Source organism: Natator depressus, chromosome 9 (assembly GCF_965152275.1).
Source record: "Natator depressus isolate rNatDep1 chromosome 9, rNatDep2.hap1, whole genome shotgun sequence".
NCBI lineage: Eukaryota > Metazoa > Chordata > Testudines > Cheloniidae > Natator > Natator depressus.
Genome location: NC_134242.1, coordinates 55,579,553 through 55,597,747, shown reverse-complemented (window position 1 = coordinate 55,597,747; position 18,195 = coordinate 55,579,553). Strand labels below are relative to the sequence as shown.

The 18,195-nt window shown below is 50.3% G+C and overlaps 1 protein-coding gene across 17 annotated transcripts in view; it reads right to left on the bottom strand.

Moving 5' to 3' along the window:
* KIF1A (kinesin family member 1A) overlaps nt 1-18,195 on the bottom strand; it is a 212,175-nt gene that overhangs the window by 53,846 nt on the left and 140,134 nt on the right. For 8 of the 17 annotated variants that reach the window (XM_074964251.1, XM_074964252.1, XM_074964253.1 and 5 more), the window contains 4 exons: nt 14,354-14,532; nt 13,602-13,739; nt 12,344-12,601; nt 1,317-1,435 (listed from right to left, as the gene is read on the bottom strand). In XM_074964251.1, the coding sequence (XP_074820352.1) occupies nt 1,317-1,435; nt 12,344-12,601; nt 13,602-13,739; nt 14,354-14,532 (694 nt within the window). The remainder of the gene's footprint in view (nt 1-1,316; nt 1,436-12,343; nt 12,602-13,601; nt 13,740-14,353; nt 14,533-18,195) is intronic. The other 9 variants (XM_074964264.1, XM_074964265.1, XM_074964267.1 and 6 more) reach the window with 2 other exon arrangements.

The following is an 18,195-nucleotide window of genomic DNA, read 5'->3' as shown; positions in this document are numbered from 1 at the left end:
AGCCAGAGTCAAGGTCTCCTGGATTGTGACCTTTCATACACTGCTCCCTGAGTTTCTTCATCAAGGAATGCTTGAGTGGTCACTGGCTGCAGAACTTGATGAAAACCAGTGAATTTCAAAAGGCAATCATGGAAATGTTGCAAGAAGTGCTTTCTAGCCTCTGTTTCAGAGAGATGGTCAACAATTCTGCATTAGCTAACAGCCATCTATGTGCACACTCATCTATAAATTGGTACCAACAGCACCACACTAATGCCCTTGCTAGTTAAGCGGATGATAGCCCAGATCATAAAACCATGACGTGACATGGCAGAGTTTTCAGTTTCTTTGCAAGAGCATCCTCTTAGAATAGCTGTGTGTGCATGTACATGTTGGGGATGGTGGCTGTACTTGCAGAGCAGAATAAGTACCTGAAACGAACAGTGCCAGAAAAAAGTATTGCTATTAATTTTCCTCAGCCCTAGATTTATCATGAATAGAGCCCGATCCTGGTGGAACTGACCCCATCTATGAATCACCTTGCTCAAGGTGACTGATAATTCACAGATGGGTCAGTTCCACCAGGATCGGGCTCTATTCATGATAAATCTATGACAGGCCCCACTTCCCCTTGCATACCATGAATGAGAGGTCCTTCCGGATCAGGTTGGGTCCAATTGATGGGGAAGCCTGGGACTGAATGAATTGGACAAAATAATTTCCTTCTCACCCCAGGAGACAGCAATTTGTCCCGGTAAGGCATGGATCTTGGAACGTATTGACGCATGCACACGGGGGCTGATGCTGAATTGATTTACACCACATGTAACCCACTGAAGTCAGGCGAGTTGCATGGGGCGGGAGCCGCATACAGTATAACCCACAGAGTGATGAGTGCCCTCTTGTGGCAATTCTAATGACAGTACAGGTGATGCCTATTGGCCTACAGCACCCACAATTCCTACCACAGGAAGCTGGATGTCCCTGTATTACTAGAGCAGGAAGACATTGCATGGTGGTCTGTAAGTGGCATACCGCCCAGCAAATCCCGTGTGTGTGCAATACTCCATGGGCCCACTTTTGGGGGGGGGAGTTCTTGTGCACAATGCAACAAGGCGAGCAAGGTCTGAAGAAACGCTTAGGCTAGTGGACTAATGGATTGGTGTCACCAGCCAGAGCACACAGTACGGGGCTCATCACGCTCAGAAAGGGCATATGTCTCCATGAAATGCAATGGCCCTGAGAACTGGCTCTCCAGACTCACTATGGCATTGTGGCATGGCCAGCTCAGAGCGTCTGCCTGCCACTGGAAACCAGTTGCTGCTCACCCACTGTACCTGAGATGGCCTGGACTGCTACGCGCAGGAAGCCCTTCACCTCGCCCTTCTCACTGACAATGGCGACGCGGTGCACCAGCGGCACCGGGTACAGCAGGTTGCTGAGATACACAAATGCCCTGAAAGAGTCAAGTAAAACAGGAGAGGGGTCACTGCACCCCACCCTGGGGTTTCCAAACACGCTCCATGGCCAGATGGCAGCTGGGCTCACAGTTCACCGCTTACATCACAACATGGTGCTGCAAAGCAAAACTAAAGAAAGGCAGCCAGGGCCAGCCAGAAGTGTGTGTGTGGGGGGGATTCAGCGTGCTTAGGAGAGGCTGGTGTGAGGCAGAGCTACAGTAACATCAGGTTCCTGCGAAAGTGGCAGCGAGTTAGTGAGCACCAGCGTACCTCTCGGCCTGTCATCTCCCATGGGCGCGACAGCGTCGTGGGGAGGGCTGAGGAGGGGGCTGTGTCGGTGCAACAAGGAAGCTAGAAAGAGGACCTCTTGCAGTGGAGAACTGGAGAAATAGGACGGAAGGTGCTGTGAAACAACCACGGGTCTGCTGCAGATTAAAGGGTGTGGGGAGGGGGACAGGCAAGAGGGGATCAGGGTGGGCTGTGGGAGAGGAGGCAGAGGAAGAGAGAGGCAGGAAGGAAAAGGGAAAAAGAGGAGGCGGAAGGGGAGGAGAGAGTGAAGGAAAGGAAGTTCTTGGTTAGAGCACAGAGCCTCCTGCAGACAGGCTGAGAAATGCAGACAACTGTCCAGAGTCTGAGACTGAGAAGCTATTGCAATGGTGGGTTTTCAGCCTGCTTTAAGAGAGGCCCGGCACATCCCCAGTGTATGAAAACCTATCCCCAAGAGGGGCAAGCCTGCCTTCAACCAGGGGTCTGTGTCTGCACCAAGTACAGGGGCCTGCTCAGTCAGTGCCCAGCTGGTAGAGCCTCCATGCAACAAGCACCCACCTTGTGAATGCACCTGGCTCCTCCGAATCAATCACCCTGCGGCGTGCTAAATAGTACCCTACTGCCATGGAAATCAGCACGGCTGCCTGCAGTGTAAAGACTGCTTGATGGGCCCTATGCAGCCGTGACACCAGACAGGGAGCGAACAGTGCTCAGTGAGTCACATCCAGGAACCACAGGCCAGAACCTCAGCTGGTGTAAATCAGTGGAGTCCCACTCACTATGCTATTTACCCCAGCTGAGGATTTTGCCCTGCGAGTTCAATGCCCAGGCAGCAGGGCAGTTTGTCAGTTTGACTGTGCTTGATTGTTTGAAAAGTGTGAATTGGGAGTGCTTTGTTCCAGGTGAGCCTTCAGTGGGCCTGACTGTTATAAAAAGACAGCCAGCTGCGAACCAGCTGAGCGGCGAACAGCGGAGAGGCTAAGAGAGGGAGTTCGCCTTGGGAGAGCCCACTGAGGCTTACATCTTGCAGGCTTCTCTGAGTAGTTACAACAACTCCTGAGGAAGCTCGTAGAAGGAAGGTAATATGGATGGTGAGCGTTCAGCTGTTGTTACCTGCACAGGATGTGCCATGTTTGTCTTTCTTCCACAGGACAGAAGCGACTTTGTCTGCACAAAGTGCAAGCTGGTCTCCATATTGGAAAAGAAGGTTCAAGGTCTGGAGAAACAAGTATCGACCCTGCGGTGCATAAGAGAAACTGAAGATTTCCTGGACAGACATCAGGCTATGCTTCTACGGACACAACATTCTGAAGATTCAGAGCAGGCTGCGCAGCAGGGACAGAAGGACGGTGAAGAAATTTGGCAGCATGTGACCTCCAGAAGAAGAAAGGGGAGCATCCATGTACCAGCAATGCAGATACAGGTAAGCAACCATTTTCATGTTCTCTCCACAGGTACTAATGCGGAGAGTGGACTAGATGATACATCTGAGGGAAGGGAACAGAAAGAGACTCCGCCGATTGGAAGGCATGAGATGCACTGTCCTAGGGATGGGGTTCCACGACCACCGCTCCCAAGAGGAGGAGGTGGGTGGTGGTGGTCAGGGACTCCCTCCTCAGAGGGACTGAGTCATCTATCTGCCGCCCCGACTGGGAAAACCGAGAAGTCTGCTGCTTGCCAGGAGCTAGGATTCACGATGTGATGGAGAGACTGCCGAGACTGATCAAGCCCTCGGATCACTACCCCTTCCTGCTTCTCCACGTGGGCACCAATGATACTGCCAAGAATGACCTTGAGCGGATCACTTCAGAATATGTGGCTCTGGGAAGAAGGATAAAGGAGTTTGAGGCACAAGTGGTGTTTTCCTCCATCCTCCCCATAGAAGGAAAAGGCCTGGGTAGAGACCGTCGAATCGTGGAAGTCAAAGAATGGCTACGCAGGTGGTGCTGGAGAGAAGGCTTTGGATTCTTTGACCATGCGATGGTGTTCCAAGAAGGAGGAGTACTAGGCAGAGATGGGCTCCACCTAACGAAGAGAGGGAATAGCATCTTCACAATCAGGCTGGCTAACCTAGTGAGGAGGGCTTTAAACAAGGTTCACCGGGGGAAGGAGACCAAAGCCCTGAGGTAAGTGGAGACGTGGGATACCGGGAGGAAGCACGAGCAGGAGAGCGCAAGACGGGAGGACTCCTGCCTCATACTGAGAAAGCAGGACGATCAGCGAGTTATCTTAAGTGCCTATACACAAATGCAAGAACCCTGGGAAACAAGCAGAGAGAACTTGAAGTCCTGGCACAGTCAAGGAATTATGATGTGATTGGAATCACAGAGACTTGGTGGGATAACTCACATGACTGGAGTACTGTCATGGATGGATATAAACTGTTCAGGAAGGACAGGCAGGGCAGAAAAGGTGGGGGAGTAGCACTGTATGTAAGAGAGCAGTATGACTGCTCAGAGCTGTGCTATGAAACTGCAGAAAAACCTGAGAGTCTCTGGATTAAGTTTAGAAGTGTGAGCAACAAGGCTGATGTCGTGGTGAGAGTCTGCTATAGACCACCGGACCAGGGGGATCAGGTGGATGAGGCTGTCTTCCGGCAACTCAAGGAAGTTACTAGATTGCAGGCCCTGGTTCTCATGGGAGACTTCAATCACCCTGATATCTGCTGGGAGAGCAATACAGCGGTGCACAGACAATCCAGGAAGTTTTTGGAAAGTGTAGGGGACAATTTCCTTGTGCAAGTGCTGGAGGAACCAACTAGGGACAGAGCTCTTCTTGACCTGCCGCTCACAAACAGGGAAGAATTAGTAGGGGAAGCAAGAGTGGATGGGAACCTGGGAGGCAGTGACCATGAGATGGTCGAGCTCAGGATCCTGACATAAGGAAGAAAGGAGAGCAGCAGAATATGGACCCTGGACTCAGGAAAGCAGACTCTGACTCCCTCAGGGAACTGATGGGCAGGATTCCCTGGGAGAATAACATGAGGGGGAAAGGAGTCCAGGAGAGCTGGCTGTATTTTAATGCATTCTTATTGAGGTTACAGGAACAAACCATCCCGATGTGTAGAAAGAATAGTAAATATGGCAGGCAACCAGCTTGGCTTAACAGTGAAATCCTTGCTGATCTTAAACACAAAAAAGAAGCTTACAAGAAGTGGAAGATGGGACAAATGACCAGGGAAGAGTATAAAAATATTGTTCAGGCATGCAGGAGTGAAATCAGGAAGGCCAAATCACACTTGGGGTTGCAACTGGCAAGAGATGTTAAGAGTAACAAGAAGGGTTTCTTCAGGTATGTTAGCAACAAGAAGAAAGTCAAGGAAAGTGGGGGCCCCTTACTGAATGGGGGAGGCAACCTAGTGACAGAGGATGTGGAAAAAGCTAATGTACTCAACGTTTTTTTTGCCTCTGTCTTCATGAACAAGGTCAGCTCCCAGACTACTGCACTGGGCAGCACAGCATGGAGAGGAGGTGACCAGCCCTCTGTGGAGAAAGAAGTGGTTTGGGACTATTTAGAAAAGCTGGACGAGTACAAGTCCATGGGACTGGATGCGCTGCATCCGAGAGTGCTAAAGGAGTTGGCGGATGTGATTGCAGAGCCATTGGCCATTATCTTTGAAAACTCATGGCGGTCGGGGGAGGTCCCGGACGACTGTAAAAAGGCTAATGTTGTGCCCATCTTTAAAAACGGGAAGAAGGAGCATCCGGGGAACTACTGGCCAGTCAGCCTCACCTCAGTCCCTGGAAAAATCATGGAACAGGTCCTCAAGGAATCAATTCTGAAGCACTTAGAGGAGAGGAAAGTGATCAGGAACAATCAGCACGGATTCACCAAGGGCAAGTCATGCCTGACTAATCTAATTGCCTTCTGTGACGAGATAACTGGCTCTGTGGATGAGGGGAAAGCAGTGGACGTGTTATTCCTTGACTTTAGCAAAGCTTTTGACACTGTCTCCCATAGTATTCTTGCCAGCAAGTTAAAGAAGTATGGGCTGGATGAATGGACTCTAAGGTGGATAGAAAGCTGGCTAGATCGTCGGGCTCAACGGGTAGTGATCAATGGCTCCATGTCTAGTTGGCAGCCGGTATCAAGCGGCGTGCCCCAAGGGTTGGTCCTGGGGCCGGTTTTGTTCAATATCTTCATTAATGATCTGGAGGATGGCATGGATTGCACTCTCAGCAAGTTTGCAGATGACACTAAACTGGGAGGAGAGGTAGATACGCTGGAAGGTAGGGATAGGATAGAGAGGGCCCTAGACAAATTAGAGGATTAGGCCAAAAGATATCTGATGAGATTCAACAAGGACAAGTGCAGAGTCCTGCACTTAGGACAGAAGAATCCCCTGCACCGCTACAGACTAGGGACCAAGTGGCTAGGTAGCAGTTCTGCAGAAAAGGACCTAGGGGTTACAGTGGACGAGAAGCTGGATATGAGTCAACAGTGTACCCTTGTTGCCAAGAAGACCAATGTCATTTTGGGCTGTATAAGCAGGGGCATTGCCAGCAGATCAAGGGACGTGATCATTCCCCTCTATTTGACATTGGTGAGACCTCATCTGGAGTACTGTGTCCAGTTTTGGGCCCCACACTACAAGAAGGATGTAAAAAAATTGGAAAGCGTCCAGCAGAGGGCAACAAAAATGATTAGGGGACTTGAACACATGACTTATGAGGAGAGGCTGAGGGAACTGGGATTGTTTAGTCTGCGGAAGAGATGAATGAGGGGGGATTTGATAGCTGCTTTCAGCTCTCTGAAAGGGGGTTCGAAAGAGGATGGATCTGGACTGTTCTCAGTGGTAGTAGACGACAGAAAAAGGAGTAATGGTCTCAAGTTGCAGTGGGGAAGGTTTACGTTGCATATTAGGAAAACTTTTTCACTAGGAGGGTGGTGAAGCACTGGAATGCATTACCTAGGGAGGTGGTGGAATCTCCTTCCTTTGAGGTTTTTAAGGTCAGGCTTGACAAAGCCCTGGCTGGGATGATTTAGTTGGGGATTGGTCCTGCTTTGAGCAGGGGGTTGGACTAGATGACCTCCTGAGGTCCCTTCCAACCCTGATATTCTATGATTCTATGATCCCCGAATGCATGAGTAACGATGCTGACACCTCACTGTACCAATTATAAATAGGGGCCAGCAGGAGGCGGACTGAGACCTGGAGCCCTCCCCTGAGCACTCCCTGGCAGAGAAGCTGCCTGTCAGGCTGGCGGGGAGAGCCCCTTTCCTTGGCCAGACCAGCGTGAGTTCCATCCTGCCACCCAGAAATCAGCAGGGCTCTAGCTCTAGTAGGGCTCTCTTTATGCAAACGTGGTCCTCATGGAGGGTTCGGTTGTGCCCTGGTTCCACACAGCCATTTGGGGAGCACACGGAAGTGGGGGCTGCCAACCCACTGCACAGCCACGTCGGGCCCTGCTGTATGGTGACTCTGGGTGCTGGGGCTGCCTGCCCTCCATCAGCCAGGGGACCCAGAGGAGGGGTGGTGAGTGAACACTGGCTCCACCCCCATGCACTGGGTGGCTGACGCAAGAAGGGGAGTGTGCTACATTGTCAATGGCTGCAGGAAATCACTTTCTCCCCCACTCCCTCGGGACAATCATGTCTGCCTGAGTCACAGGTGCCTTCCCTCTGTCCCCTGGGCTCAGCCTAGGGCTCAGTCTCACCCTAACTAAACGAGCAAGCAGTACAATGACTACGTTCATGTACACGGAGAAGCTGGAGGCTGCCTGGAGCCCCAGGATTTCCAGACGAACGATCTGCTCCTGAGCAGATCTGCAATCCTACAAGAACATTTCCCAGCCCTTGAGACCCCACCCGGGCTCAGTACTTGGGAGGCAGCGCCTTTGGACGGTAACTGGCTGCAATCCCTCGCTGCTATTGCCTCTGTATGGTGACCCAAGGCAACGTTTTCAAGAGTGGCCAGTGCCTTGGAGCACTTCGGTTTCTCGTCGTCCAAGCCGGGGATCTGGTGCTGGCAAGAGTCACAGATAGTTACCTACTCCAGTGCTCCAGGAAGAACTGGATCAGTAGAGGAATGGAGTACATCTGGTCTGCACTTTAACACCTGGGTGAAACTGTACTTGGATGAGAACATTAATCCTGGACAGTAACTGAATCTTCACCTGGCACTGGTGCTGACTGAAGATTGCATCCCTACTCTCTGGCCCTTTATATTGTGAAAGTAGAAAAAGTTCTGAGAGAGAAAGGCAGCCAAAGAGAGAGGAAGACAGCTGCAGTTTGTGCTGTCTCCTTGGTGGTACTCACGTCATGTAGGCAACCCCAATCGAATCTGAACACATCCAGGATAAGAGAGGACACTAGAGTGGAGACGGGGCTGTAGGTGATCTTAGTTCTGGGGGATCAGTTTTGCCTTGTGCAGGGCACACTCTGGAGCAGACTCCTGATATGTGTAACAGGTGACTTTTAACGTTGAAAACCTGCACATTTAAACTTCATCCTTAAAACCGTAGGCCTGGCAGCATCACACTTCCCCTTTCAGCACGGTCATCGGAAGGCTATTACCAATTTACCATCTGTTCTTGACTGAGGAATAAACTGCTAAGATTCTACCTGTAATTATACCAGAATTTCGGAATGCAGCCCAGAGTCCAGTCTCAGCCAGATGCATCATCCCCTCTTCGCTGTTGAAAGGACATTTTCAGATGGCCATCGCTGGAGCTAGAACCAGAACCTTGAAAAGGATTTGGAAGCCAAGGCAGAATGCGGTACACCCATTGGTCTAGGCTACCCAGAACCTGGGCCGCCACATTCTGAAGAGTTTGAAGCCTCTCTGTGGTCTCCCTAGAACCACAGAAATATAGGGCTAGATGGGACACTAAGAGGCCATCTCATCCTTCCCCTCTGCACTGAGATAATGTTGCAGGAAGCCTAGCCTTGCAGTGGTGTAAACAAGTATCCCCATGGCTAGGCCCACACTGCAGTCTGCTGGGGATAGGTCCTTGCTGGCCACTGCCTCTATTGAGGAGCAGCAGACTGTTCACCAGCCTCTCAGGACTGCACCTCCCCTTGACGATCAGAGGGCAGATGCTCTCAAACAGTGGGCAAGGCCATGGATCACGTCAGCTCCTCAAAATGCTTCCCCCTTTCCTATCCACACCACCTCTGACTCGTAGTGAGCCTGCTCAGCTGCCTTCCATCCAGAGGCTGAGTTCTTTCACAAAGCTACAGCATGCCTTTGTCCAGGGTGATGAGAACAGGCAGCAAAAGTGGGAGGTTCCTTTCAGCAGGAGTTTTGTAATGACCTAAGTCCATAGTGGCATCCTGTGCGGTCAACATGTTCCATCATCAGCACTGAACTTGGTACTGGCTGTACAAAATTCTTCCCCCCACAACTTTTACTGTTTGTAGTTGGTCTCCAGATTGGAAAAGCAGATTGATAGGGAGCCATCCCCAGCCTGAGTCTGAAGGAGCGCAGGGTGCAGCCTCCACAGGACTGCATCATACTCATGCTCTGATCAGGGCCGGCTCCAGGCACCAGCGGTGCAAGCAGGTGCTTGGGGCGGCAGTGTTTCCGTGATGGCAGCAATTCGGCGGCAGCTCCTCTGTCCTGCCGGCCGCGGTGGCAATTCAGCGGCAGCTTCTCTGTTCTGCTGGCCGCGGCAGCAAATCGGCAGCAACTTCTCCCTTTTGCCATCCACGGCGACAGTTTTTTTCACTGCTTGGGGTGGCAAAAACTGTAGAGCTGGCCCTGGCTCTGATGAATGGAGTGGCATAGGTTTGAAGAAAGCAAGGCCACTGTATTAACAATGTATTACCACACAGAGTAGCTCGGGTGCTTCTTCAGAGGGAGGGAACCAAGATTCTGTGACTATCCCTATGTGGTCAGCTTTGTTATCTGTACATTTGGCTCCAGTGCCCTCCCTCAGAGCAGAGGTTTGACTGCTGAGCTGAAATATCATCATAAAGCCTGGGTGATTCCTCCAGAAAGGGCTCAATGCTGCACCCAGGGAAAGCAATGACAGTGATCCCATTGACTGCAATAGATGCAGGATCAGGCCTCAAATGTCCAGAGGAACTTATGCATCTTGGAGCCTGACCCAGCTCCCTCTGGAGTCAATGGTAATCTTTCCACTGACTTCAGCGGCAGTTGAATTGGGTCATTAAAGCACAAGGCAAGAACCAGCTTTAAACCCCAATCTTACAAGGTGCTGAGCCCTTCCTGAGAGATTCAGAATATCTTCCATTCCCAGTGAATCGCCTCATAAGATGGAACTGCAGGGTCAGAGGATCGGAATCCTCTTGAGTGTCCGGGATCAGAGGGAATTGAGTCTGGCGCCCACCTGAATGCTCTATGATGCCCTGTATTGCAGATGGCTTTGTTTTGGTGTCTGTGAATACATATCTGATTCTGGGCATCTTGCGGGAGGCCTCCTTAATGGGGAGGAATGTGGATCATAAGACTGTTAAGTTTCCATCATAACAGTCTGAAATTACAGGTGAGCACGTCTTGAAGCAGACTGAAACCAGAAAGGTTGAAGAGGGAGGAAGAGGAAGAGAGGAATAGGGAGAGGGAGGGAATATGTCACTAAAGGAAAAGGAAGGAGGGCAGAGACACTAACCACAAGATTGGTGAGGTGCAAAGATGGCATGCTCAGACCAAAGAAAAGCCTTTCAAAAAGAAGACAAAAGTGAAATAACCCCCATTTTTTGCTCAAGCTTTGGAGAGAGAGCCAGCAGCTAAAAAAGAAAAAGAAAAAAAAAGAATAAAGAAAATAGGGGGAAAACTAATCAAAGACAAGGATCCAATCATAAACCAATCCAAGCACACTTCACGAGAAATGTGATCGGCACAGCTGCTGCACAGGGAAAGCCAGTTCCGTATCTGACTCAAAAGAATTGGGAAGATTCAAAAGGCAAGACCTCCCAGGAACATCCCACAGGATGGGGGATTTGGTTCATCATTGTCGTATCTGGTAGTTTGGTTTGTTTGTTTTTAAAATCTCTGATTCCCCCAAGAGAAAAAAAAGTGGAAGAACCCAGCTCTTTCGGTCTGAGGCTGCAGTGACTCTTATCCCATCTCCCTCTCTCTCTTTTCTGATCCCTTCTCCTCCCCTTCTTGCTCCCATTGCCAAGTCCTATTGGCTGGAAAGGAGAACTCGGCTTCTTGCCTGGGTTTCTTGCTTTCACAAACATATTTGCAGCTCACAGGCCAAATTACGACCCAGTATAAGTGGAAGCAATGCCACTGACTACAGTGAAGCTGCAGCTGCTTGCACCAAGTCTGAATTTGATCCAATTTTTAAAGGACAGGGCCTGGGACAACTATGGGCAAAACCTCTTCTTTCCCCTTGGAAAAGTCTGAAGCAGAACTGGGCTATCTGGTGCCATGCTTGGCAATTTCAGGTGGTTTTCTCTGGTAGAATGAAATGGTGGCCGATCAAATCAAACATGTCACCAATTTCACAAGATCTGGAGTTCTTTTCCAGAATGAACCATTGAAACATTCTGTTTTCACTAGCAAAAGAAAATAAACAATTCTCTTTCTCTTTGGGCAGAGTCCACTCCCAGCCCTGCAGGGCAGAGAAGCTCTCCCCACTCCAGAGCTTTTCTCCAAACCACCTGAAAACTTCTGGCAGCTCTGATTCCCACACAACACTTTTCTGCATGGCTCTAGTTCGAACCACTGCATAAAACAATTTTCAGCCATGTGCTAGCCAAAGCAGCAAGTGGAAATGTCACCACTTCACAGTAGTGGTGGCTTAAAAATATATGGCTTTAATTAAAAAAAAGATAAAATCCTCTCCCTCCACAGCCCTTGGTTTTAGCTTTTGAAGCCAACCTTATTCCCCACAGCTCTTCCCTGAGTCATCTGGGGAAATCCCACTCGCTATCAGCTGAACCTGCCTGTCTTTTAGTACTGTGCTCACTTTCTGCACCTCCCATCCCTTCCTCACACACCACTCGGGGCCACTGGCTGGCTCTGAATCCCTCTCCTAACGATCAGAACCAATGGGCCTTCTCTTACAGTTCACTGTGCTTGCGTTACACCTTGGTCTCTTGGCCATTCCACCACTCCTCGGAAGCCTGTACGTTCTCCTCTTGCTGGTATGGATTTACGTCAGTCATGCATGGGATTTCTATGACATGCATGGGATTTCCATTCCATGATTGCAATGATGTGACCCTCACAATCCATGCAGGAGCAGAAGGCCACCCATTTTGCAGACATTTCATCATAAATGTTTCCAGCAGTAAATTAGAACTGAAACCCAAATGTGTTAAAGCTAGGGGAATACTTTGGGTCAGTTCTGTGTCCCTCTGTGTCATCACCACACAATTTTCTGTCACATGAAACTCTTCTCTTTAAAGAGACCATGTGAATCCAGTGGCCACTCGATCCTGGTCCCCACTGACTCTGTGATACTTGTCTTGAAGCTCACTCTTTAAAGATGAGCTGGCTAGAATAGCCTCTCCCTTCTTCGTTTCCTACCAACACTTGCCTTACCATCACACTGACCAGTGCACCTGCCCTGCTGGCCATCTCTTTAAGGACACTGTTCAGCTAGCCCATCCCGAGTGCCTGTGGAACGCGTGCCCTTAACATGGGAACAGTGTCAGAAAGCAGTTCTCTCATGCGAAAGAGCTAGTTCCTTCCCAGCATGCTCTCCTAAAACCTCACCAACCTTCCTACTAAACTGAACAGGGGGGAGCGGTCGTAAAATGGATCCCGGCCATCATACAGCGGGTACTCCGGAAAGATGTCTTCCTCCAGGTCCTCCTCCTCCTCCTCCTCCTCCTCCTTCCCCACGTGCTGCTCGTCAGCAGGCTCGGTGATGTCGGAGTCGGGGTTCGAGAAGGTGGGGGAGGGGGTGAGATCAGCCATGCGCTCGCTCATGCATGTGTTGAAAAGAGGAGAGCTGTTGCAGCCAGAGATATCTGAACTAAGGTTAGTACAACAAGATAGAAGACAGGTTAACACCAGCTATTCCAAACAGAAGAGAGAGAAAGAATAGGCTTTTTCTTTTACACCAAGGACCGTCGCTATTCAGGAGGGGAGAGGGAAATAAGACCTGCCTGTCCAAAGTGTCTTACAAAGAAGCCCCCAGTGTCGCCAGCTAACAAGTGTGGAAAAACTGGTGTGAAAGATGGGAACTGCCACCTTGGACTTTGCAGAGGATTCAGCAAAGCAGGAACATAGCTCTGTCAACTAAGGCCCCGGTAGAGTGCCCACTGGCATCAAGGGGAGTCCTTCCATTGCTGTTAACTGGCAAGGATCAGGCCTTGAGTGCACCAAGGTTGGTTGCGTTCGGCAGCACCCTACTGACAGGTCCGGTCCCTTTGACACCTCCTAGCTGACAGCAGTGTGCCCTTCCAACTGGCAGGTGGGAAGCACATGAGGAGACACAGCACATACAGTACAGCACACTGAAAGATGTTCAGATGCCAATGAGCACGCCTGCGTGTGTGCACACAAACACACATCCATGGACATGGAAACCTGACAGCAGGGTCCTCAACCTGTCCCCTTTCCATCATGGGGCAACACCCAACCCACCCGGAATCCCCCTCCCATGCTACAGGATGGGAAAGGCAGAGGGCTGCCACCCCCAGGTTGAGAGCCCGGGCCTTGTGGTTATTAGGCACAGCTTCAAAGAAGGCGATGAGAAGTTCACCACCAACTTGTTGTAGCAGTGCCTAGGAGCAGTAGGGGTCCCAGAAAGTCACTCCTGAGCACCCATGCAGAGGGCAGAGAAAAGTGATTGTGGAAAATAGTGCTCCTTGGATATTAGTTTGCTGCCTGGTGCAACCCTTTCACCCACAGCAACCACTATGGTCTCTCCGCACTGCACCAGTTGTCCCTATCAAACCAAGCAACGTTTCCTTCTGTGGGTGTGTTTGGATTGCAGATGGATTTAGAAAAAGGAGGAACAAGGCTCTCACCTGCCAACCAGTCTGAACCAGGGGAAACGGTCATAGAAGGGATCTCCGCCCGTCACAACGTTGTCACAGTCCTCAAGGATGCTAGAAGGCACTTCTGCTGCCCTGTCGTACATTTCACGCATCAGATCCAGTCGCTGTCTGCAAGAAGAAACAGAGAGAAACAGACGTACACAATGAGGTTTAAGGATCTAGATCAGCTTTCAGCCCCTTGAGCATCGAGTCAGAGCCACACACACCATCCCCATACCACTGTACTTCTGGGGTACCCAATGCATTACAGCCACACACATCAGCCCCATATCACTATACTTCTGGGGTAAACAACACACAAACAACCTGAACTACAGGAACTGAATTCCAGCCCCCATGGTGCAGAGTTACCCTATGAAGGGGAAACCTCTCCATCCGTGCATGGTGTGGAGTGGGGAGAGCTGTAACAATAGAGCTAATGGAACCATGGGGACCATATGAGTGAGGAGGTATCAGTTTAGATACATAATGAAATACAGGTCTATGTTATTTTGCCATCTATTATTGCTCATTGATCATTCTTGTTTATTTGTGAAGGCAGGGTAATAAATGTGCAAGGAATAAACTCTCACTGATTGATGGGCGTGTGCATGCAACTTCAAACCAAGGGGCTAGGACCACAAGACAGGAGACTCCATAACTCTACTCTTCTTGTCCTGAATGTGCCAGCCCGCCCAGTACAATACAAGTGGCTGTGCCACAGTACCTCTGCCCTACTCTACCTGAGTTTCTCCAGAGTCCAGTAATGTGTTGCTCCATTCTTCTGGTCCTGCACTTCCACAGCCACAATGGTTCGTGGAAAGGGACGTTTCTCTCGATCTTTGGCAGCATTGGGGGGCAGCAGGTCGGGAGGCAGAGGTGAGTAAAGAGTGTCTGTGAGGAGGACGAACTGGAACTGGACCTGGGAATGGACAGAGGGTTAGAGAATCAGTATGTGTGTGGAGGGCTCATGGTGAATGGGGATCCCCAGCAAGTGCCTTTGGACTGTTGGCATCCATCCACTCTGTATAACTCCTGAGATGCACAAGGGGCCACCCCTGACCTCAGGGTAAGCGGGTGTCAGTGACTTCCATGGAGTTACACGTGCTTACGCCAGGTTCGAATCTGACCCATTGCTTCTGGTAGAACCTGTAATATGGCTCATCTAGGAACATGTTTTCCAGTCTTTGAGAGCCCCAGTCATTGACCTCATTCACAGCTTTGCCATCTTCGTGGTACATGCAAGCTGATGAGACTCTACTAAAGCAGAGGGCTGCAGTTTCTTTCCCATGTGCTTACTGTTTGTGCAAAAACACCTCTTGATTTGGTAATTACTGGGAAACGCACGTGCTTAGCTCTGCATCCAGCAAACATGGGGAAGTGGAGGCATCCAATTTCCTCCAAAAAAATGGAAAGAAAACTCAGTTACATAACTCGGGGTAAAATCCCAGAGAGCCTGAGTGTGACAGGGACAATTTCCTGGTGCAAGTGCTGGAGGAACCAACTAGGGACAGAGCTCTTCTTGACCTGATGCTCACAAACTGGGAAGAATAAGTAGGGGAAGAAAAAGTGGATGGGAACCTGGGAGGCAGTGACCATGAGATGGTCGAGCTCAGGATCCTGACAAAAGGAAGAAAGGAGAGCAGCAGAATATGGACCCTGGACTTCAGAAAAGCAGACTTTAACTCCCTCAGGGAACTGATGGGCAGGATTCCCTGGAAGAATAACATGAGGGGGAAAGGAGTCCAGGAGAGCTGGCTGTATTTTAATGTATCCTTATTGAGGTTGCAGAAACAAACCATCCCGATGTGTAGAAAGAATAGTAAATATGGCAGGCAACCAGCTTGGTTTAACAGTGAAATCCTTGCTGATCTTAAACACAAAACAGGAGCTTACAAGAAGAGGAAGACTGGACAAATGACCAGGGAAGAGTATAAAAATATTGCTCAGGCATGCAGGAGTGAAATCAGGAAGGCCAAATCACAGTTGGAGTTGCAGCTAGCAAGAGATGTTAAGAGTAACAAGAAGGGTTTCTTCAGGTATGTTAGCAACAAGAAGAAAGTCAAGGAAAGAGTGGGCCCCTTACTGAATGGGGGAGGCAACCTAGTGACAGAGGATGTGGAAAAAGCTAATGTACTCAATGCTTTTTTTGCCTCTGTCTTCATGAACAAGGTCAGCTCCCAGACAACTACAGCAGCGGCACAGCATGGGGAGGAGGTGACCAGCCCTCTGTGGAGAAAGAAGTGGTTCAGGACTATTTAGAAAAGCTGGACAAGCACAAGTCCATGGGGCCAGATGTGCTGCATCTGAGGGTGCTAAAGGAGTTGGTGAATGTGACTGCAGAGCCATTGGCCATTATCTTTGAAAACTCATGGTGATCAGGGGAGGTTCTGAATGACTGGAAAAACGCTAACATAGTGCCAATCTTTAAAAAAGGGAAGGAGGAGGATCCAGGGAACTACAGGCCAGTCAGCCTCACCTCAGTCCCTGGAAAAATCATGGAGCAGGTCCTCAAGAAACCAATTTTGAAGCACTTAGAGGAGAGGAAAGTGATCAGGAACAGTCAGCATGGATTCACCAAGGGGAAGGCATGCCTGACTAATCTAATTGCCTTCTATGACGAGATAACTGGCTCTGTGGAGGAGGGAAAAGCACTGGATGTGTTATTCCTTGATTTTAGCAAAGCTTTTGACATGGTCTCCCACAGTATTCTTGCTAGTAAGTTAAAGAAGTATGGGCTGGATGAATGGACTCTAAGGTGGATAGAAAGCTGGCTAGATCGTCGGGCTCAACGGGTAGTGATCAATGGCTCCATGTCTAGTTGGCAGCCGGTATCAAGTGGAGTGCCCCAAGGGTCGGTCCTGGGGCCAGTTTTGTTCAATATCTTCATTAATGATCTGGAGGATGGCGTGGATTGCACCCTCAGCAAGTTTGCAGAGGACACTAAACTGGGAGGAGTGATAGATATGCTGGAGGGTAGGGATAGGATACAGAGGGAGCTAGAAAAAAGAACGGTTACTTACCTTCTTGTAACTGTTGTTCTTCGAGATGTGTTGTTTACGTCCATTCCACATTAGGTGTGCATGCGCTGCGTGCACCAGCGTCGGAAACTTTTTCCCTTAGCGGCTCCCGTCGGGCCGGCGGGCCCCCCAAGTGGTGCCACTGTGCCATGCATATATACCCCTGCCGCCCGACCCCCTCCGGTTCCTTCTTGCTGCCGACTCCGACAGAGGGGTAGGAGGGTCGGTGGTGGAATGGACGAGAACAACACATCTCGAAGAACAGTTACAAGAAGGTAAGTAACCATTTTTTCTTCTTTGAGTGCTTGTTCACGTCCATTCCACATTAGGTGAATCACAAGCTTACCTCTGGAGGAGGGTAGGAGTCACGGAACAACTGATTGGAGGACCACTCTGCCAACTGCCGCGTCCTCTCTGGCCTGCTGGTTGACCGCGTAATGGGTCGTGAAGGTGTGCACCGAGGACCAGGTGTCTGCTCTGCAGATCTCCTCCACTTCCACCTCCAGCGCCGGTACAGTGGCCTTCCCACTCTAATCGGTGCTCAGGGCCTTGGAAGGTGCCGGCCTCCGATGCGGGGAAAGTCTGCCCCTTCCTTTTGGCTGCGCCGTGGGCCGCACCAGGGAGGACAAGCGGTGCTGGGGCCTAGTCTGGTGCTCTGGGGCCGACAGCTTTCGGTGTTTAGCCGGTGCTGGGTCTTCGGACGGCTCCGGAGTACTACGCACCAACGAAGCCGGAGCCAGCATTGGGCACTGCGGGCCCGGTGGCTGCAATGCGGCTTCCATCAACAACTGCTTTAAATGAAAATATCTTTCTTTCTGTATTCTTGGCTTGAACGTCTTGCAAATCTTACACCGCTCAGTTTGATGTTCTTCCCCCAGGCAATGTAGACATGAGCCATGGGGGTCACTAACTGGCATAGGCTTGTGGCACGTGGCACAAGCCTTAAACCCATGGGCCTGCAGCATGCCCCGCGGCGGGAGCTGGAAGCCTTCAGGCACCTAATCACTTAATTGTCCACAACAAAGGTATGCTAACTAACTGATAACAGCTATTTATGAGAAAGGCTAAGGGACTGCTCTCATCCAAGAGAGAGAGGTTGTTCCAAAGCCGCCACGGACGATAAGAAGGAACCGGAGGGGGTTGGGCGGCAGGTGTATATATGCATGGCGCAGTGGCGCCACTCAGGGGCCCTGCCGGCCCGACAGGAGCCACTAAGGGAAAAAGTTTCCGACGCTCGTGCACGCGACGCGCGCATACCTAATGTTGGATGGACGTGAACAAGCACTCGAAGAAAAACTAGAGGATTGGGACAAAAGAAATCTGATGAGGTTCAACAAAGACAAGTGCAGAGTCCTGCACTTAGGATGGAAGAATCCCATGCACTGCTACAGACTAGGGACCAAGTGGCTAGGCAGCAGTTCTGTAGAAAAGGACCTAGGAGTTACAGTGGACGAGAAGCTGGATATGAGTCAACAGTGTGCCCTTGTTACCAAGAAGGCGAATGGCATTTTGGGCTGTATAAGTAGGAGCATTGCCAGCAGATCGAGGGACATGATCATTCCCCT